The sequence below is a fragment of the Esox lucius genome, chromosome 22, assembly GCF_011004845.1.
Source record: "Esox lucius isolate fEsoLuc1 chromosome 22, fEsoLuc1.pri, whole genome shotgun sequence".
NCBI lineage: Eukaryota > Metazoa > Chordata > Actinopteri > Esociformes > Esocidae > Esox > Esox lucius.
In genome coordinates, this window is record NC_047590.1 from 18760782 (window position 1) to 18782773 (window position 21992).

A 21992-nucleotide genomic window follows, 5' to 3' on the forward strand; every position below is an offset into this window, starting at 1 on the left:
GCTGGCTGGGCTGAGCTGCTCGCCTTCGTGGTGGTTCTTGAAGCACTGACTTCAGCTGCAGTCCACTCTTTGTGAATCTCCCCCACATTTTTTAATGGGTTTTGTTTCACAATCCTCTCCAGGGTGCGGTTATCCCTATTGCTTATACACTTTTTTCTACCACATCTTTTCCTTCCCTTCGCCTCTCTATTAATGTGCTTGGACACAGAGCTCTGTGAACAGCCAGCCTTTTTAGCAATGCCCTTTTGTGTCTTGCCCTCCTTGTGCAAGGTGTCAATGGTCATCTTTTGGACATGCCAAGTCAGCAGTCTTCCCCATGATTGTGTTGCCTACAGAACTAGACTGAGAGACCATTTAAAGGCCTTTGCAGTTAAAGGCCTTTGGGTTAATTAGCTGATTAAAGTGTGGCACCAGGTGTCTTCAATATTGAACCTTTTCACAATATTCAAATTTTCTGAGATACTGAATTTGGGGTTTTCATTAGTTGTCAGTTGATAAAGAAATAAACACTTGAAATATATCAGTCTGTGTGGAATGAATGTGTACTTTATACAAGTTTCACTTTTTGAATGGAATTACTGAAATAAATCAACTTTTTGATGATATTCTAATTTTATGACCAGCACCAAGAGTCTTCAGCTGACCAAGAATACAAGAGTCTTCAGCTGATCATCATCCACCACCCAATTACATCCAGATCAGTGAAATTCATGCTGTGGTTGTGTTTGAAGGAGATAACACCATATTGCATGAGCCATAAAAAAATACTTTCATAGAGTCACAGAATTAAAGCTCCTGCTGTATGACGTAAATGTGTTCCGTACACCAAGGAAACACAACACACTGGTTTTGAAATGCAAAATGTGTATTCCTAAAACTACATGATGAAATGTGTTCAGTATTCAGGGCACATGTTGTTGGAGAGCTTTTGTAGCATCTGACTTCAACATGGAAATGTTGAAACACTTTGAATTCAGTATGAGCAGTTATCCGAAGCTTTCGTCTAAGGACCGAATTTAGATGCTTCCCTTACGAAAATCAGTCCAAATTACACAACAGCTAGTGAAACATTTGATATCTGCTACTAACCTTCCCCATTCTCCATTCCTCTTTTCAGCAAATGTTATGTACATCAAGAGGGCTCTGAATTTGTATCTTGTAAGGAACAAAATTATCCACATGTGGCTGACCTCATAGCTCTAAATTGGAAATTGTTTGGGAAAATAGTGTTCTGCAGTCTTTGTAAATGAATAACATTAATCCGCTTACTGAAATGTTACATATTGACATATTAGCCTATATGCAACAATTATGAGTTTGACAAAATTTTATGTGGTTGTTGTAATAAGGAAACAAAATTCCTTAACATTTAAGTAATTTTGCAGATGCTGTTATGCAGAGTTGAGTGCATACATTTTTAATACAGTATTCTGTGCCTTTTTTCTTAATAAAGACACTTCAGTAAACAGAACAGAAGTGAGGAGACACATTAAAACATAGGTATATTTATTTAACTGTATAATGCATCCATATTATTTACGTTTAAATAATTAATACAATCCGTGGTGCTGAGTTCCAATGGAATAATTTACATACAAATATGAAAATCTGATTTGAGTGACCCATGACCCTTGAAAGAAAAAACTAATCACTGGGCAGATTCCAAGGTCATTATTTGTTCCTGTGAGAGTGACTGATGCTACCGTCCCTTCCAGCCTTTTGCCGTTAAATAATATTACTTAAAAAAAAAAAGAAAAAGAACATAAATACAGAGTTGGACACAAAAGATGTGTACATGAGAAGCACAGATAACGACTAGTCTTCATGTTTCTTCTTTCATACATGTTTTTCTCCCCGCAACTAGTTAATAAGTTACCGGAACACCAGACTACACCGTCGCGTCCCAAAGACAGGCCGGTGTTGCTTACATGTCCCTTTTGTACATGGATTCTGAGTAGGAGCGGCTCTCTCATTAACCCAGTCAGACGGAGAGGGAACGCCTTTTGCTTTTGGTCCTGGACGTGAACACTTGCTCGGTGGGATTCTGCTAGGAGTGGAGGGATATCGGACAGGATTATGGCTGGGTGGGTGCGCTATAAGGTGTGCTTAGGCCTCAGGCCCAAAGCCCTCATAGGCCTCCGGTAGATACCAACCACTCAGCTTACAGGCTCGGACCAACAGCCAGAAACAGGCCCGGCAGGAAAACAGTACAAAAATAGAGGTCAACGAACAAACTTTGCATTTACACAAGCCTCAATGTTCCATGTTATCAACGGGGGGGGGGGGGGGGGGGGGCGACTTGCTGGTCCTGACACTTGTCGCCGTAGCAACAGTGAACGTCAGTGAAACAAAAGAGCTCGGACACCTTGTTGTTTCTTTCCCGAACGCAAGGATGTACCGGCTCAGCATTTCTGAAGACCAGGGATTGGCCAACTCCAGCCTTCAGGGGGTTTAATTAGTGTTACACTTTCCTGCCAGCCTCAGCTAATACACCAGTGTCCAATAAAGAACGTAATCTTTAGTTTACACTGCCATTAATTTAAATTAGCCGTGTTTGCCAGGGATATGGGTTAAGGGTGCCACTGCAGCGGGCCCTGCGGGGACTGGAGTTGCCTATCTCTGAAGCAAACCACATGACGTCTGACCGCAAAACACATGATAGTTGTGACAGCAACTGTAAAACACTTCAAACAGACGGCAACTCCCCCCCCCGAAAAAAAGTATCTGAAAATAAGCCATTTCATCTCACTTTGATTTCCTCCAGGTCTCCCTGACACTTGAATGAGTCCATTTCAGTGAATAAAATTAAATAAGGCAAAATACATTATATCCTCCTTCAGAACTGAAACCGTAGTTGCTAGATACTGGGGTTAAATGCCTCTCACACATGGTCTGAGAAAAAAATGGTTAAGTATCCCTGGAGACAAGTTTTTTGGTTCAGCCTTGACACAGTACAGTAATTCCTCTTGAATAATATGTACGTATTGAAGTGGCCAGAGGATGGCGCCATGGCCGGAGCAAAGAAAAGAGGATACGGCTACCAAGAAACATCCACACACACGCACACAACTGAACTCACTTTCCGCCATCTTTTATAAACCTGTCATGGCATGCGCAGACAGACACACACATGAATCAACACAACCACAACCATACATTCTTGTCCAAAACACCAGCTAGCAGATATGAGTCGTAGGGCCGGTTCAAATTAGTTGGGTTCTCTAAACAGCTGTAAGTGGTTGACTGTGTGTCTATAGACCAAGAACCGACGTAAGAGCTGGGTTTACAGCTTCACCCATTGGTCTGAGCGGGTTGGTGGGGAGGGTAGGGCGGTGGGGGGGTCAGATGAGAATCAGTGAAGACTGAAATAGATCGAGGCAAAAGAAATACAGGAGATGGATTTCTCAGGCTCTCAAGCACGACTGCTTGTGCGTTCTGCAGGCAGGCGCGGGGGCCGCGGGTCAGCCAACAATGAGTCCTGAGAGAAGATCCAGAGTCAGTTCCCTGCAGCCGGGCAACCTCCCGTTCCCAGAACCACAGTTAGGGCCTAAACCACAGAGGTCAGGGTCCAGGTTCCAATCGTGGTGCGGGCTCGGCAGCGGAGGGACAGAGGGGTTGGCCCACAGGGGTCATGTGACGTTAACCTCCATTACGTGGTCGTCGGTGGCGGGCAACACCAGAACCTGCCGCCCCTGGGTCCAGTTGAACACCTGCCCCGGACTGAAGGGCTCCAGGCGGGGCATGGGCAGACCTCTCTGTTGCTCCCGCTGCTGCTCCCCGCTGCCCACCGAGTGAACACTGCCTCGGCTACGGATGCTGGCCGTGTCGCCTTGGTCATCCAGACCTTTGTCCAGAAGGGAAAGGTTGTCATTTTCTAAGCAACTATCTGTGGAAGACAATAGAGAGAAATCAATGGGAGTCTTAAAGAGGTGTGAATATGCTAACCAGCTAACAACTAGAACTGCATGCAAAGGGTCGAGGAAGATGAAAAAAAATACCTACCATTTTTGTTAACCATTTATCAGCTTCCCCAGGGTCATATTGACTTGTATCAGTTTTATTAATCTGTGTGCAGTTCGCCAGATGTTGCTATAATCTACGCAAAACTATGGAAAGCGCTAGCTGTTCTTGTAGACTTTCTGTCTTTGTGCTAAGCTAATTTGCCGTCTACTGCCAACTTCCTTAATATTTGATGAAGATATAGTGCATTTGTAAAGTGTTCAGACCCCTTCATTTTTTCCACATTTTGTTATGTTACAGCAGTTTTCTAAAATAGATTACATGGATTCTTCCTGAATCTACACATACTACCCCATAATAACTAAGCAAAAAATGCCAAGATTAATTGCAAATATTAAAAACAGAAATTTTTTCAGACACTTGAAGACTAAAAACTGAGGTCAGGTCCTTCCTCTTTCCATTGCTTATCCTCAATATTTTTTTACAACTTGATTGAACCCCACCTGTGATAAATTCAATTGATTGGACCTTGAAACCAAGATTCAACCTGAATTCCAAGCATCAGATCTGGAGGAAACCAGGCCACTCATCTCCTGGCCAAAACAATTCTTACGGTGAAATAGGGCTCCACGATTAATCAAATGATCAATTATCAACTCCCAAAAAAAGTGAATATGCCCTTCACGCGAAGCAACAGGCATGCATCATATGTCCGTAATAGTTGTTCTTGCAGGGGCGATAGGTATTTTTGAAGATTAATTGAATACCTTGACTAATTTTGTTTAAACACTTGATGGTTTTTCTATGTCAGTCTGCTTCAAGCTAGCAGTGGCACCAAGATATTGTCCCACATAAACAATAGCATGGTCATTAAAAAAGTTTTGCCTTCAATATCAGTGCTTACTGTGAGGTTCTGCCTTTTCCCCTGCCTTGGTTTCCAATAAATCCACATTTGCTCTGTGACTGGAAACTGACACGTGTGGAGTGAATCTTTACACTTACAAAGATACATAATATGGGATGAAGCTCCAGAAAAAATTAAGAGACCACTGCACCTTTTTCTTTCCTTTTCAAAAAATTTGAGTGAGGAATTTGCAGTGGTCTCTTAATTTAAAAAAAATCCAGAGCTGTATGTAATGTTTGAAAATCGCAAATTATAACTGTAGTTGCAATATCAGTCAAAAAATGTCTATTCAATATTTTACCCAAATTGTGCATCCCTACAGTGAAGCATGGTTGTGGCAGCACATTGCTGTGGGGATCATTTTCAGTGGCAGGGACTGGGAGACTAGGCAGGATCAAGGAAAAGATGAACAGAGCAAAGTACAGACAGACTTTGATAAAACCTGCTCCAGATAGCTCAGGACATGTAAACATCAGGACATGTAAACATCACACTAGGATGAAGGTTCACCTTCCAACTGGAAAATTACACTAAACACACAGCCAAGACAACGCAGGAGTGGCTTCGGGAAAGACTGTGAACCTGATTCCACATCTCTGGAGAGACCTGAAAATGAACGTGCAGTGATGTTCCTCATACAACTTGTCAGAGCTTGAGATGATCAGCAGATAAGAATGTGTGAAAATCCCCAAGCCAAGTCTGGAGCTTCATATCCAGACTGGAGGCTGTAATTGCTGAAGAAAGGGCTGAGTAATGGATTTGAATACTTAGATAAATGTGCATTTTTCTGTTGTTATTTAAGGAAATAAAAACCTGTTTTTGCTTGGTCATTATGGGATATTTTGCGTAGACGGTAGAGGACAAAACATCTACAGAAAAAGTGACTACTTTCCAACTGCATTGTACATAATGGTATCCACGAGTTCCTTCCCAGGGGAAGTAGATACAGTAAAATGCCTCATTGCAAATTCACTTATCCACTTAAATCAATCCTTACGCTTGCCCATTTTTCCTGCTTCTAACACATTAACTTTGAGGCCAGAATGTTCACTTGCTGCCTAATATATCCCACCCACTGACAGGTGCCATGATAACAAGACTACCAGCTTTATTCACGTCACCTGTCAGTGGTCATAATGTTATGGCTGATCGGTGTATATTTAAATAACACATTTTCCACAGGCTCTTTTGGTCCTTGTCTCTTGAACTGTCTTTTTAACTGTAAAGATATTAACGCACACATAGATGACTGATCATTTTCATTACTTCTACTTTAAAGGAAATATCACGTTTGAAAATCTGCTTTTTGACCGCACTTTTGACTGAATGGGAGCCAAGCCAACTGCCAGTTTGTGCAACGTACTGGGTCTGCAGGTTACATACCTGTGTCAGGCTGAATGACCTGGGCGGCACTGTGGGGCAGGTACTTGAACACTTTGATGTTGGGGAAGGGCAGGTGCCCGGCGAACAGGGGCATGACCTCCATCTGAACCCTGTGTGTGGCGCTGGGAGCCACGGGCATAGACACTACCCCTGAGCTCTTACCACACACCGCCCAGTTACTACTGTTATCCACCACTGCAGAAACAACACACCATGGTTGAGGTCAATGACCAGTATGTACACACACACCCACACTTCAAATGTTACTATGACTGTGAGAACCCGAAACATTACTACAATTCTAAATCCTATTTTAACCTGTTTTTACATATTTTCTTGGCATTTTCTGCTAGACAGGAAAGTAGCAGACGAGTTTGAGCAGTAGTTCGGATTTAAACAAGCCGCAGTAGATGTACACTGGAGTCAGACACTATACCACTGGATCACCACAGGGCAAATAACTTGAATAACTTTTTAACAGTAAACGTAATGTAACCCTTAACCCAACATTATAATGTTCACCCTAAACCTAACCCCTATGCCCTTTTTAGGACAAATGTCCAGACAAGGTTTTTGTCCCCTTGTTTCCCTGTCCTTGCTGGGATTTTAAGTCCATACAAAAACTCGAAAAACATACACACCCATTTCCATGTCCTACCTTCATACATGAGCTTGGTGGTCTTCAGTCCTTCTATTTCTGTAGACTCTTCCTCTTCCCCTTCGGTCTCGCTGGGCTCTGCCTGCCGTGTGATGGACACCTCCAGGCCACAGAGGGTGCCGGTGCGACAATGCTTGTCGCCGGACGCCGGGCAGATCTCGGCCTTCACACTGTAAAGCGTCTGGGAAGGGGGATGAGCACAGTGAGTCCTGGTGAAATATAGTATGTAGTTAAGACTCCATATCCCAGGATGCACTTCAGCAACAGGCAACCACAACCCAGTCACTGGGGCCCAAAGCCTCCTTATGGTACACAGGTGCAGCCTATAAAGACACGGCTGGAAATCTTTCAGCTAGCTGTGGTTGGTTTTGTTTGTGTTAGTAATTCATTAAGGCAAGGTGATTCGTTTCCATTTATCTTTCTTTGCCATTTGAAAGTTATAATCTGCTTGGACAGGCCCAACAAAACAGACACATCCGGTCCTGGATGAAGGTATGGACTCTCCTGGGTACAGACATACAACACCTGGTTGGTTGTTTCTCATATAGTGTACTCGGTAGGTTATTTCAGTACCGGATGTACTGAACACTTCCATTCTATTCATTATCACCTTCTAATTAGAGACCAATAGTCATCTGAAACACAAAGTGTCTGCTTTTAGTTACCAGGAAGAAACATTTTAGAATGGATCACTTGCTTACGTCTCATTGGATGTTTGGTAACGTTCATGTAAACATCAAATCAAATAGAGCTATGCATACAGTAAGGCTCCTAAAAATTACAAAAGTAGCAAAATCAGTAGACCGAAAAACAACGAAAATCAGTGATTTCATGACATTAGCTGATCAACAACATTAAGCAATGGTTGTGTAAGTTAAGGCAAGTGGCGGAAAACAGTTCAAAACTATTTGCAATGGGGAGATGCCTTTATCCTTCTGAACCCAACCCTGTTTGCATTCTTCCGTGTGGCAGTTTTTCAGTATACTTACAGACACCCGGTCCAGCTGGAACTCGTATCGGTAGGTTTTGAACGCGGCGGGCGGGTCCAAGGCTGAGATGGGTACGAAGCTGGCGGAGAACTCACACTGCAGGCACGGTGGCAGGTCTTTGGCCCAACGCATCTCCCACAGGCAGAACAAAGACTGCTGGCTGCACACCAGCTAAGGAAGAGGACCGTAACCGGTAAGTGTGTGTGAGAGAGACGTAGAGAGTATGATCGTATGTGTGTGTGTTTGGTCAACTACTCACCTGTTGTCTTTTAGCGTTAAGTGATAGCAGCTCCACAGTAGTTGTAGGCTGGCGCTCTACGAGAACCGGGTCGGCCAAGTGGAAGTTGCTGTCGGACACATTCTGGAGACACACCTGGATGTACTTCCTGTGCAGCCATCCAGGAATTCCCATTTAGATTGTCAACAAAACCATTGGCTCTCTACTAGATTCCCGACTAAATGACTGAGCAGTGAGGGCAATGCTGGGTCTTTTGATGACACTATTTTAAATCGTGAACACAAATCTGCCTACTATCCATTGCAAATACTGCATTGCTTTCCTGACATTCTTCCCCAAGTTAATTCAGGTCTGGTTAAAAGTGTTTCCTACCTTCTTCCTGCAGAGAGTAGTGTGTGTTTGGCTTTGAAAGGGACGTAAAACGTCAGGGATATGAGCGTAGAGTATATGGACCAAGGACAGTCGATAGAGACCTGTGTAGAAAAAAAAATGCATATCTTTTTAAATTATGCTAACTGGACAAATCCAGGCAGTCCCTGCCTATTACACAGTTTTTCCATTTGTTGCCTAATTAACATTACCCTAATCAGCGAAGGCAGAGCAGGTATTAACGCTATGCTATAACACAGGCATTCAAATCTTACCCAACGAGGTCCTGAGTACGGCTGGTTTATTTATTTATATATATATATATATATATATATATATATATATATATATATATATATATATATATATATATATATATATATATATATATATATATATATATATATATATATATATATATATATATATATATATATATATATATATATATATATATATATATATATATAATATATATATATATATATATATATATATATATATATATATATATATATATATATATATATATATATATATATATATATATGTTTTCAGGCAAGTTATGATAGTGGTGAAAAACAGGGTCGATTATTTTTGCTGAAAGAGCACTAGGTTGGACTCGAACCCGAGTCGCAGCAGTACATCGGCCCCCGAAGGCAGCCGTTCAGAACGCTGAACCCCTGCAACACTGACTTTCCACTCATCCAGAGCGACTTACAGTAAATATGTACATTTTAAAAGAGCTAGGTGAAACAACCACACAGTTTAGTAGTACGTTTATTCTAATCACTGAATTCGTTATTGGCAATAGTCACTGCTGAAAAGACCATAAAAACACTGAAGAAAACAGACAGGTGGTGGGCAGTTTAACTATTTTAGTAGTATATGAAAAGGTGAGTTTTCACGTTTTTTGAAAATAGGTAGAGACTCTGTTATCCTAGCTTCCAAGCTGGTTCCACCATTGACATACCAGGGCAGAGAAGAGTTTTGACTGCTGGGTATCTTCCTCTCTCACCTTCCTCGAATAACTCAGCAGAACATGGTCTTTGTCTTAACTCTGCAGAACAACTCAGAAGTGTCTGTTTCTGCAACAGTCTTAACTGCAAAACAACTCAGCAGACTCTTGGCTGTTTCAGGGACAGTCTAAGTTGTAGGAGAAGTAACTGCCGCTAGACAAAATGCTGCTTCAAGCTGCCACTTGAAAAAAAAAAATGCTCACACCAATTGAAAGCAGCCAAGGAAGGGCCAAACACACTTACTAGCCTGGCAGTGAATTAACACAGCAAGTACGAACAAAAGAAAATAACTGCTACACAACTTCACAGATTAACTGGCCTGTATTGAGCACTGGATTGCTTTTGACCGTCAAGACAAAGCCAAAAAAGCATTAAAAAGAAAAAGCCACTTCAAGAACCAACTCGGTTCTAACTGATCATTAATCGTACTATTATCCCAGATCTAAATGAGTCCTCGTTTAGAAGAAGGTTTATTTATACATTTTATTAATAGACCAACTACACCCACTGATTTGGTGCTGTTTTACAGCATACTAATAATAAAAAAACAAAAAACAGAACATGACATGTCTTGGAGGTGTGGTTTAATGTGGGTGTGTCTTGGAAAGTACACACCCACCTGTCAAATCCATGAAACCGACAACTGTCTTTTCCGCCCCTATAGCTGCAAGGACAGCGAATCAGAAACGGCTACTGATAGACATTTTGGAGGTCAAGGTTATTTCAATGTGAGTGAAGTGTAGGTTCTAGTGTGGGGGGGGCAAACGATCTCCTAACCTTTTGGTCAATGTGGATCATGGCACTGTCGGCGTGGCTCCGGCTCTTGGACCGGTGGCGGACTTCGCCGTTGGTGAGACGTTCACTGTCGAGCTTGAGGGGCGCGGGGGGGATGTGGCAGAGCACCTCCAGCTGGAACTCCAGGGTGTGGTAGGGAGGAGTGGGGGGTAGTGAAATGCTGGTCACCTTCTCAGAAGACTGGATGGACAGAGCCCTCTCCCCCATGTGCTCTAGGGAGAAAACGAGAGGCAGAGAGAGAGAGAGAACAGCAAAAAAGTTGATGTGAAACATTCATACATGGCTAGTAGACCAAAAATATTCTGACATCCAGTCACTTATTTTAAAGTGACTAAGTTCATTTTGCCGGAATCGTCCCTTTAAACTCTCTGACCATGAGGGGATGGAAGCTGACCTCCGGTGCTGGACAGGATGGTGGCAGAGCAGCGGCTGGAATGGAGGATGGGCATGGAGTCTGTGTTGCTGAGCTGCAAAGCGTCGCCCTTCTTGATGCTGTAGTGGCCAGTGGCTATGGTGAACTTCACCCTCTGGGGGATCCCTGCCAACAGGTTGTCTGGAGGGCGAATGGAGATACCCACAATTACACAACACACACATTTGGAAAAACACAAGGCTGACCCAGGCAAACCCGGGCCGCTGTGGGACAGAGTCAGACAGTTAATATTATCAACTACAGTTATAGCTGCGTTTCCACCTCAGGACCTTTACCCAGGAACTAGGAACCTCTGGAGGAACTCACTGCGTTTCCACTGCAGGAACCAGGGTCTAAATTAAGTTCCGGGGACTTTATTTTACTCCCAAAAAAAGTCAGTGCTTGGGGGGGGGGTAGTACTTTCGCAAAGTACAGAAACTATGTGGGGTGGGGCTTGCAGTGCTGAACATTTGGAGATTGGAGTGGAGGCAAACGTGGAGGAGACGCAGCCCACGGGTTGATTGCACTGAGTAATCGTACAAAGGTTTTCATTACAGTTTTAGAATAAAATCAGGAGACATTTAATATAGGCATTATTTTGTGGTAACCATAAAAGTTGCTACCTTGGTCAGGAATTAATGTCCAAGCTATATTTACACATATTCTGGGGCGCATGATCTGTTGCATGGTAATGTCATTCACCCAACTAATGTTGTTAGGATATTGTTTCAAGCGTGTTTTTGTTAGTAGTAAATCCATATGTTAGGTTGAACATATGCATACATTTAAACTATCAATTGTTTCCACCGCTGACTCAAAGACCACATTTGCCAACCAATAAATCACGATTTAACAGAAACTCAACTTGAATCTCCTCCATGGTTACTGTGATGTTGCAGTGTTGCATAAATAAAGATGTCCGTCTTTATTATTTATGTATTATTATTCATTATTTAGTGAGAGCATACGTCAGAGGGTGAGAGCATACGTCAGAGGGTGAGAGCATACGTCAGAGGGTGAGAGCATACGTCAGAGGGTGAGAGCATACGTCAGAGGGTGAGAGCATACGTCAGAGGGTGAGAGCATACGTCAGAGGGTGAGAGCATACGTCAGAGGGTGAGAGCATACGTCAGAGGGTGAGAGCATACGTCAGAGGGTGAGAGCATACGTCAGAGGGTGAGAACAGAACAGTGGACTCATGTGCCTAATCTTCGTAGGTCTTCAGACCGCTGTGGAAACACACACAACGATGGGCGGAAAGAACCTTTTAGTTCCATGAAAACTAGTACTTGGGACTATAAATTCCAGGTACTTTTGGTGGAAATGCGGCTTACTATTTCAATCAATGAAATAATGTTCTATTTATTGTTCCAGCATTGTATAAGCAGAAACCTGACAGTAAAAGGTTTATTGTGCGGTTTGCCTTGTGCATCATGTGTATAAAGAAACACAATAAAAACAATACAAATAAAAAAAGATAACGAACGCAAACCGACAGACCTGAGAGAGGCTCAATGGTCAGCTGGGGCTCCTGGGAGTAGACTTCGTACTGCACCACAGGGTAGATGTGAGACTGAACAAACTGGACCCTCCCCACGCTGCCGCACAACTGACGCAACGTGTACGATCCAGGCTCTCCCGTCTACAGAGAAAGAGACAGAGAGTAGAGTGAGAAAGCAACCTCAAATCGGCAGCATTCACCATTTTGTTTAGCTAAAGAAGAAAGAAAGGGTTTGACTGATTGAAAAGCATCCATGGGTTGGACGCCGACAAAATCTAACACGTTCCGTACCGGAGCTGTGAACAGGATGCTGTTGTCGCCGGGCTGAAGGGTCACGTCGCGAGCCCTCAGCATCTGGGCCCCGTCGTCCACGGCGACCGCCGCTGGGAGCACCCCAGCGGTGGGGGTGTCCAGCGAGGCGTTGCTGTCGTGGCGTCGCAGCAGCAGGTGCACATTCTTGCACACCACCCCCGCCGAGTTGAGCGAGCTATCGGACGGGCTGCGGTCCTGCATCTCGTAGAGCTCCAGGGCCGGGGTGAGCGAGCAGCCGGCCCCGGAAAGGGGGCTCCCCTGCGGGAACAGCACCACCCCGTCCCCCTGGCCTTGTGGCCCCTGGCCCGGCCTCCTCTGGGAGCTGCCCGCCCGGCCCCTCGCCCCGCCCTGCTCCAGGCTGAAGTGCAGGGTGGCGGCCAGCTGCCCCACGTGCACGGCCACCGGCATCAGGCAGCGGACGCGCAGCTCCAGCTGCAGAGCGGCGCCCACGTGCACCACGGCACCAGGTGGGCTGAACTGAAGCTGGCGCAGCTGGGCGAACGCCGCCATGCTCAGAGCCACAGTCTGGTCTGCGAAGAGGAAAGGGAGGAGAGGGGGTTAAAACAAACGGCGTAGTCGACACAGGATGACGTAGCAACACTAGAGTCAAGGGTTACGTCAGTCTAGCCCGGTCGCCAGACTGTTTTGACACCTTATTAGAGTTTCAGGCACGTTTGGCTCAACGATGAATATGAATTAGGCAAAAGCGTAAACAGACCCGGAACAAATGTTTCCATTGTATCTACTGGGGCTGTTGACATTTGTTTCCCCAAAAAGAGAGCTCTATGATCTACACTGCAGTTCCTTCGGTTTTGCATAATATGAAAAGACCTGATCTGTTTGCTGGCTAGAGGGATAAGCAAAAACCCGGGTTTTTTTGTGTAATCACCTGCTGTTGCTGCGTTTTGGCTAACCTCATTTTGACCAGTGTGGTGAATTTCAACAGATAGCTTTCCGTGTATTAATATTAGATTGTGATCTTCTTTGGAAGGACAGTTCACCTACCACTGACAGCCTGAACTTAGGTAAGGTTTGCTTTCCTGGCAGTATAAAGCTGACAAGCCTGTTATATTTAGCTCAGATTTATAAACCTGTAGGGCAGCTAAAGGCCAACAACAAGAAATTAGGCTTACTAGTTGTGTCGCCTGTGTTTAGACGACCAAGTGTTTAGGTTCCTTGAGGATTTGGGGGTTTATTCTGAAAGCTTACATGCGTTAATGAGAACAACCTACAATGAACCAGTCATGCGTTGGTTTTGTGTGTCATTACCGGATGGTCCCGGGGGCTGGCTAGCGAAGGAAAGGATCTCCTGGCAGAAGTGCGTCCTCTCCTCCTGGTTCAGGTTGGCATCGCCCGCCAGCAGGGCACTGGTCTGCAGGTAGCTGGCAAAGTGAGTCAAGGAAAGCTATACCGATAGATACAGCCACCAGGATATTGCAACGGAACTGTGGAAGAGCTTATCCATTTCACATTCCAGTAATGCTATCCGAAGAGACTCACAGTGTGTGCATTCAAATTCACGATGAGAGAATATCACATAACAACTGTACTAGAGAAGGAATTCGTCAAAGTTTGGATAGTGGTGAAACAGTGGTGCTGATGAAAACCAGGATGGACCACCTGAACCTATCCAGTGACAAACGCTTCCTGTTGCAAAACGTTTCGCTAAAGTGGGCAGTAATGAACGGGGCCGTGTTGCTAGGCGGCCGGTGGGAAGGGGCTGTGTGGAGGATACTCGTCCGTCTGTCGCAGGAGCTTCTGACACTCGGCCATCTGTTTCCTGGTGTGTGTCACCTGCAGGCTCCACCCCTCCGCTACGTACAACCTCAGAGACTCCTCCAGGAAGCCCTCGGCTCTCTCCGGGTCACCTTTCCTCCTGAACACAAAGTGGTTTTTCTAGGTTTAGCTTCATTTCAATTTCTTAATTTCTGTTAAGCAACCGTCGTCTTTAGAAGTCATCTACATCTTTGCCTTGCTGGATAAATGGGAGAGATAGGGAGAAACACAAAGAAAGAGAGACAAAGACAGGAAACAGGAAGTGTAGCTAGAGGAATAAAGAAATGCTTACATGTAAAACTCGGCCAGACTCTTCCCAACAAGCCGGGCAGAGCGCATCCTGCCAATGGCTCTGTACATCTCCACAGCAGCATGAGATAGTTCCTAAACAGGGAGGAGGGGAGGGGTGTAGTGAGAGGGAGGGAGAAGACAGAGGGTTATCAGAGGGACAGAGGGAGAGGGGATTCATTAGGGCACCATAAAAGCAATTAAAATGTTTTCGCTAGGCTGGCTTTCTGACACAGTGCCTTCAAACCTGGTACAATCTAAAGTACTCAGTCTAGAGAAAGACAGACAGACACAAGAAACAAGGCTGTTATCAAGGACACATCCCAAGTTTAAGTGGAAGGACACATCCCCATCCAACAAACTGACAGGGCACTTACCAGATAGTGTTTTTCAAACGCCTCCACGGACGATAAGGCCTCCTTGAGTTTCTTGTAAGGGCTTTGCATGCTGTTAACTGAAAGAAAACCCAGCAGCGTCACTTGAAGTCGAAAGTCAGAGTCACTAAAGACCATGTGAGCTCATTCCTTGACGCTAAAAACATCTAGGCCTTTCAATGATATCTTTGTGTTGATGTTAATAGCCCTCCTGTTCTACAAGCGAGTTTAATCCGGACGGCTTGGCTGGGACAGGGTAATGTTGACACGGCATATAACACAACCACGGACAATTACCTCCATTCAACAAAGCAACTTGAAGACATGCAGGCGTACCTATTATGTACGTGGTGGCCCCGGGAAAACCAACCCAACATCCTGACATTGCAATCGGCATGCTCTAACACTTGATGTGTAATAAAGTAAAAAGGTCGTCGTACGGTGACCGAACGTGTCTCAACCATGCCCGAGTTGACCTCCTCACAAGTATAGTCATAGTGTGTGCGTAATACCTGTTTCTGGTCTCTCGGTCCCCAGGCCAGCCAACAGGTCCACAGTGCGGTTCAGGTCCTCTGAGGTGGGCCCGTTCTCTGCCACCAGGCCGCACAGGTAACCCAGAGACTTGAGCTGGGAACAACAACAACAACGCATGAATCACATCGCAGAACCGACACCGTGGTGACAAACTGGAAATGGGCCGCTCGGCTACGGACCATCGCCAGAAAGAGTGATGTCGTCAAGAGTTTCTTGTCCGGGAAAAATGTCCTTGGGTGAGATTCCCTGATTATATTAACTCGGTTTTGGACTAAGTAGCAATTATTCTCCAATGTTCTTAGGAAACTGGCCCCTTGAGACTTGGGAATGGTAGATGTCCCCACGGTGTGCGGGCCGCGATGCGTGACAGGACCAGGGAGGCTTCGCTACGTAGCGTACCTTCTCTGTGGCGTAGGTCCACAGGCCGACAGTATGGGAGCAGTTGGCCTCTAGCTGGGAACGGTCGCAGCAGCCCTCGATCCGGTGCAGGACCTCCAAACAGCTGAGGAACACCCAGCAGTCCAACGCCCCCGGCACCACGGACACCTACGCACACGTGGGGCGGAAGTTGATTTCGCCGGTCAGTGGTTCCGCTCGGCCCAACCGCGGGGTTGGAGAAATCTCCGAACAGCTCCTTACCTCCAGCAGGCGCAGCTCCTGGACGCAGTTGTGCAGGAGTTCCAGTGCTCGCAGGGTGACCTCCCAGGGCCTCTGGAGGAATATAAGCAACGTGCACTGGCGAGAGAACAGGTAGCTGCGGAGGTCCAGCAGGCTGGCCTCGCCGCGCTGGATTAGCTCGCGCTTCTCCATGTCGATGGGCCGCCGCAAGAGCAGCCCGTTCCAGCTGCGGACTGGGGCACAGAACGAGCCCAGCCAGTTGGCTCCGTCTGAAAGGCCCAAACAAATTAAATTGACGCAACGCCCAACGCACACCAGCACAGACAGAGAGAGACGCGGCAGGCCGAGAGAGACGCGGCAGGCCGAGAGAGACGCGGCAGGCCGAGAGAGACGCGGCAGGCCGAGAGAGAGACGCGGCAGGCCGAGAGAGAGACGCGGCAGACCGAGAGAGAGACGCGGCAGACCGAGAGAGAGACGCGGCAGACCGAGAGAGAGACGCGGCAGACCGAGAGAGAGACGCGGCAGACCGAGAGAGAGACGCGGCAGACCGAGAGAGAGACGCGGCAGACCGAGAGAGAGACGCGGCAGACCGAGAGAGAGACGCGGCAGACCGAGAGAGAGACGCGGCAGACAGAGAGAGACGCGGCAGACAGAGAGAGACGCGGCAGACAGAGAGAGACGCGGCAGACAGAGAGAGACGCGGCAGACAAAGAGAGACGCAACAGACAAAGAGAGACGCAACAGACAGACAAACCAAAAAAGTTGCAGAAAGACGCAACAGACAGACAAAACTGTGTTCTTTACCCTGTGTCATTATAAAGCCAACTGGGTTGGTGCTGTTCTAAGCCCACTGATGTGCTCAGTGCACCATCATTTACTACCACTTTACCTATTCAACTGTGGACAAACGTCAGGTTTTAATGTCAATTTTGTGAGCATTTGTTGGCCAAACTCCCACCGCACACAAAACTACCTCTGGGCCCTGCTGCAAAAAGATAGAAGGAGCATGTGGTTTACACGATGGTCTGTGTGTTTCTATTGAAAGGAGTTGCCCAAACAATCGGCCAGTCATCTAAATAGGGTCATTCTAAAAACAGGCATGGACGCAAAAGACGCACATAGACAGGGACAACTGACATGGAAGAGACAGTACAGACACAAAGACTGGGGTTCCCAAACATGTTTGGCTGGGGACCGCTTTTGTGATTGCAAATTAATCCCGCAGCCCGAGTGCAATAAGCATTGTTCTATAATGACCTCAGAAGAGCATGGCTGAACGAAACATCTTAGGCCCAGGGAAGAAACATTTTCAATGGAAGCCTCTTGAAAATTGTGAGGGGAAAAAATGCAATTCAAAGTAAATTTCCTGTAGCATTACATTTTGCCATAAGGCTGACCGAAAATAAAGTTGAATGGTTAAATTCTAGTGAAGCCATGTTTTACATGGTGCTGCGTACACGTACTGTAAATCTGTGTAAGCCACCCTGGCCCATGTTGCCCATGGTTAATAAGGTAAATGGCTGAACAATAATCTTAAATTGTATTGTCCGTAGCCCATGTTCATCCAGCGATCAAAGCGGCTGACTCTGGTGGACATGTACAGCTGCAGCATGATTTCAAATCATGACCCACTGCTCTTTCAGAAAAGACTCCTCCAACCATCCCCATATTTCTGTCCAATGAAGTATACTGGACAAAAGTATATAGGTAACATGCAAAAAGTTGGTCCCATGTTAAACGAGCTGTAATGAAAGAACCCAAAAACATATGCACAAAAAGCATATTTCTCTCAAAAGGAACATTTGTGTACAACACTGTTAGGGAGCATTGACCGATTTCAAGTAAAACTTGACACAATCGTTGAAATTGTGGTGTTTATATGTAAAAATAGGCCACGGTACCTCCTGCCCCGAAGTTGAGGACATATTGAGTGAAGAGAGCGTCCAGCTCGTCGTACTGGACCAGGGCGTCCTCAAACTGCTGCAGCATCTCAAAAACAAAGGCCAACTCCTCCTGCGAAATACACAGCCATTCAGGATGGACACAAACCCAAGAGACGGGCGAGGACAACTGACTGGTGCCGGGAGGGCCCCACCTGAACCATGAAGTAGTCGCAGAAGCTCCAGCCGGGCTCGGTGCGCTTCTCGCGGAGCGTGCGCATGTCGTCCTCGAAGCGGCCCAGGTTCTTCGTGAAGGACATCAACAGCAGGGTGCGGAGCTTGGTCAGGAAGGAGCTCCACGACTCCTGGGACCGCGAAGACTCCTTCAGTGGGTCCGACAGTACCACACACCTGCATTGGGGAGAAGACCGGAAAATAATCCTGAGGGAGTTGATGGAAGGGGGGGTTGGGGGTGCAAACAGGTGGTGTAACAGGAAGGAAGAAAACATGCAGCAAAATGCATAAGAGCATCGCCATCCCCGACCTGTCGCTCTGCTTGTTGCAGAAGTCGTTGCGGATCTTGTCCACGATGGAGGTGCGCGGCAGGATGTTGGTCTTGTTCTTCTTCTTGGCGTCGCTCTCCACCACCACGATGAGCCAGTCCACAGAGCTGTGCAGCCGCAGGATGTTCTGCCATCGCTGCATGTCCTCTTTCACTGATGCCTTGTACACCTCCGTGTCCTGAGACACACACACACACACAGACAGACAGACAAAATGTAAGAGTAACACAAAAACACCCAGCTGCAGCTATTGGTTTAGTATTTCAGTGATTCAGTGTTGAATGAATGATACAGTTTCACACCAGAAATGACACCCATTTGTTGGGTAGGCTTAGACTAAACCAAATATAAACTCAGGTTGGCTACTCACACAACAGTCTGTCCAATATATATGCAGAAAGGGGAAGGTGAGCAAGGCTTTGTTTCCATCCTTGGGAAGCAGCTCCTCTTTGAACTGAACAAAATTGGCCTCGAGGTGAATCATCTTTGGTGCACGCCCATAGGACCTTTAGAGGAGGGATTGGTATGAGAATTAGGGAACTTAAAGCAGTCAGCATCACTTTACCAGAAACATACATATCTGATAGTGTCAACATCTAGGTATCCCAACAGCTTACCTCCTCCACTCCATTGGCTCCTTTGGTAGCTGCTGTGCCAGAGAGGTGTAAAGGGAAGTGAACAGGCTCTGGTCGCCAGCACCTGTTTGTTAAAGCAGAGGACGAGTAGTAAGAAAGCGAAAGAAGAGAAGTAATTAAATGTGTGTGCTTCCAATTGGCATCTCATTCTGTCATAAATGTTGCATGAGATCTGTGAAACATTTGTCTCATCTAATTTTAGGTCTGACTAGTCACCTTAGTATATCACCCCAAACACTAGCAGAACATAAACAGTCTGCTCAACCAACAGCAAGAACAGAACAGATTTAATTTTTTTGGGAGATTCGACATAACTACAACAGTTACCTAGCTAGCAATAGAAGAGGTTTCTTTAAAAAAATTCCCATGTCTAGAACTTGTCAGTGATAGATTGACTGTCCTCTGCTCAAACTTGTACAGTGAACATTGCGCTGTTTTTATACGATCTACGTGTTTTATACGATCTATACATTATTTGATTGACTAGGTTTGTAAAACGAGACGGCAGTTTAAATTATATTCGCAAAAGAATGTCGATGTGCCGGTAGGCTATTTTGTTGGCTATCAGGGTAGCTACTGTACTGACTATAGCCTTAAAGCTTATCACCAAACTTACATGTTACACCAAGCACTTTAGCCATCACTACAGTACTAAGACACATATGTCCTACAGAACTGACAATGTAGGACGTCTGCACTTCTGAAAGAATCCATAAAAACTGAACACACAGCATGCTTGCTTGCCGGTTAGAGAAAATCGCTGCAGCGGCCACTGCAATGCATTGGTTGAGGTGTCACTCAGATTCACAGGGCACAACAACCTAACTAGCTAGCCAAGCAAGCTATATTGCTAACACTACTAGCTAGCAAACGTTAGCTAGACAACTCAAAGGTTAACTTACATGTCACTATCGGCTTGTTTTCCATAGTGTAGATTATTGGCTTTTCTTCATGGGCCTCCATGGATTCCGAGAGTCAACATTAGTCCTCCATTTAAACGTGAACAATATCACTGGTGTTGTTACACTGTAAATGTCTGCTTACATCGAATTAGGGCCCTGTTTCCTATTCATTTCCTGTATCTCCTTGACACGATGACGACTACCGGTGTGTAGATGCCACTTTCACGGTTGCCACTACGTTCTGTATAACAGCTAACTGATTCCACAGCCACCAAGTCCGATTCCACACCCCACAGTCAGAATTCATAATCACTAAGATGGGAAACAAACATTTTTGGTATTCATTTCAGTTTAGGATGTTAGTTAGCATGTAGCAGTGTGGTTCAAGTTAAAGTTTCATTTGAAATGGTAAGAATAAGAAAATAGATGTATATTTATTTTTAAATTTTCCCGTTTATATCCCCCTCCAGTACAGGGAAGTTCAACATTAAGATGTGTCCTACGATGCACATTTCACAGGGCCATTCTGCTTATCACACTGCTTACTCAACAGGGAAGTGACAATGTAGGCTGTGTAGGCTTGGCTAATACCCGGTCACATGCGGGAGGTGAAGACATTCCTCAGCCAACAACCATGATTGTTTAGATGCCTACATATGAGTTGCTCCAGTGTAATGAGAAAAGATAGCCCTGTTTGACATCCAGAATGCCATGTTCAAGATTCAAACATCTAGGTGCATCAGGAATTGTGACTTTGTGGATATAGAAGTTAATGACTAGTTTGCAAGCCAGTATACTTCATAGATGGAGTGTGTCTCAAAACAGGTGTTGAGAGAAGTGAGAGGATCTTGAACAGTCTGTTTGCATTGCTGCTTTCTGACTTTTAGTATTTAAACTAAGCTGGTTAGGCAGGTTAGGATAATGATAGATTGACTCATGCCAATGTGACCAAAGATGTTACTGAAACAGGAAACAACTTTGCAATGATTCATGTATGTAGAGCACAAATGAATGTGATATTTGCACACATTATAATGACAGTTCCACATGTGACATAGGCATAAGAGACATTTTAACATAATAAAGAAAAAGTTGTATAAACAATGACAACACTAACATGTTGATCTGTCCTGCGAAGCAGTGACTGAAACCACTGCGTACATTTTAAGTGATGGCTAATCTTAAATCTTAATCTTTATTTATGATTCACCACTGAGATATTTTGGACACATTCAAATGATGATATATATATATATATATATATATATATGTAATATACCATGGACACAGTTGAATGTATTTTATATTTATATATGTATAATATATATTATAATATATTCCGATATATTATATATATCATCATTTGAATGTGTCCAAAATATCTCAGTGGTGAATCATAAATAAAGATTAAGATTTAAGATTAGCCATCACTTTAAAATTTACGCAGAGGTTTCAGTCACTGCTCCGCAGGACAGCTGCATTTTTGATGCCAGAATTCAGGATTCTAGTCATGGCATATCAACAGAGCCTAGGCGTCCCGCATAAATCTGCGGAAATTCTCTCGACGACTCCTTGTCTCGACGAAATTGCACCACGACGACTCCTTGTGGTAGGTTGGGCACCTTCAATCTCAATTCCGGTTGTTTGCAAGGTATTGCTGGCCTTCCCAATCTATATGGTGAATCATTTATTAAAATTAAAAATACAAATTAACACTTACTAGCCAAATAAATTGCTTTAGTTCGACTTTCAGGTGCCTAAGACTTTTGTAGAGTACTATTTTGTAATCTTTAATGTTTCCCATACATGCCTAAAAACTATCCATTCATTTTTGCAAGAATGGTTCACCATAGCGATGTGTGAGCCTATTCTACATATACAA

At 44.9% G+C, this 21992-nt stretch overlaps 1 protein-coding gene across 3 annotated transcripts; it reads right to left on the bottom strand.

Moving 5' to 3' along the window:
• Nucleotides 1-1489: 1489 nt before the first annotated feature.
• Nucleotides 1490-20315, bottom strand: LOC105031008 (trafficking protein particle complex subunit 10). 3 transcript variants are annotated; one of them, XM_010905173.5, is made up of 23 exons: nucleotides 20111-20314; nucleotides 19191-19272; nucleotides 18944-19079; nucleotides 18555-18751; nucleotides 18226-18421; nucleotides 18032-18143; nucleotides 16152-16399; nucleotides 15912-16058; nucleotides 15491-15605; nucleotides 14982-15058; nucleotides 14609-14700; nucleotides 14276-14416; nucleotides 13810-13922; nucleotides 12520-13070; nucleotides 12228-12369; nucleotides 10710-10868; nucleotides 10298-10527; nucleotides 8505-8605; nucleotides 8154-8280; nucleotides 7895-8065; nucleotides 6906-7086; nucleotides 6248-6442; nucleotides 1490-3886 (listed from the first exon to the last, which is right to left on the bottom strand). In XM_010905173.5, the coding sequence occupies exons 1-23, from the start codon at nucleotides 20169-20171 to the stop codon at nucleotides 3630-3632; spliced, it is 3831 nt and encodes a 1276-aa protein (XP_010903475.2). In that variant the 5' UTR covers nucleotides 20172-20314; the 3' UTR covers nucleotides 1490-3629. The 3 variants fall into 3 exon arrangements, with proteins under 3 accessions (XP_010903475.2, XP_010903474.2, XP_010903476.2); XM_010905172.5 differs by having other exon boundaries at nucleotides 10689-10868; XM_010905174.4 differs by lacking the exon at nucleotides 1490-3886 and having other exon boundaries at nucleotides 6330-6442; nucleotides 6906-7114; nucleotides 10689-10868; nucleotides 20111-20315.
• Between the last annotated feature and the right edge of the window lie 1677 nt (nucleotides 20316-21992).

Bases quoted from the DNA above. Each gene is read 5' to 3' on its own strand.
- LOC105031008 (XM_010905172.5), bottom strand. From the start codon at position 20,171: ATGGAGGCCCATGAAGAAAAGCCAATAATCTACACTATGGAAAACAAG. The intron at 19,080-19,190 runs GTAAGCTGTTGG...CCTCCTCTAAAG, and splicing joins GAGCCAATGGAGTGGAGGAG to GTCCTATGGGCGTGCACCAA. The intron at 18,144-18,225 runs GTGGGGCCCTCC...TGTATTTCGCAG, and splicing joins GCGACTACTTCATGGTTCAG to GAGGAGTTGGCCTTTGTTTT.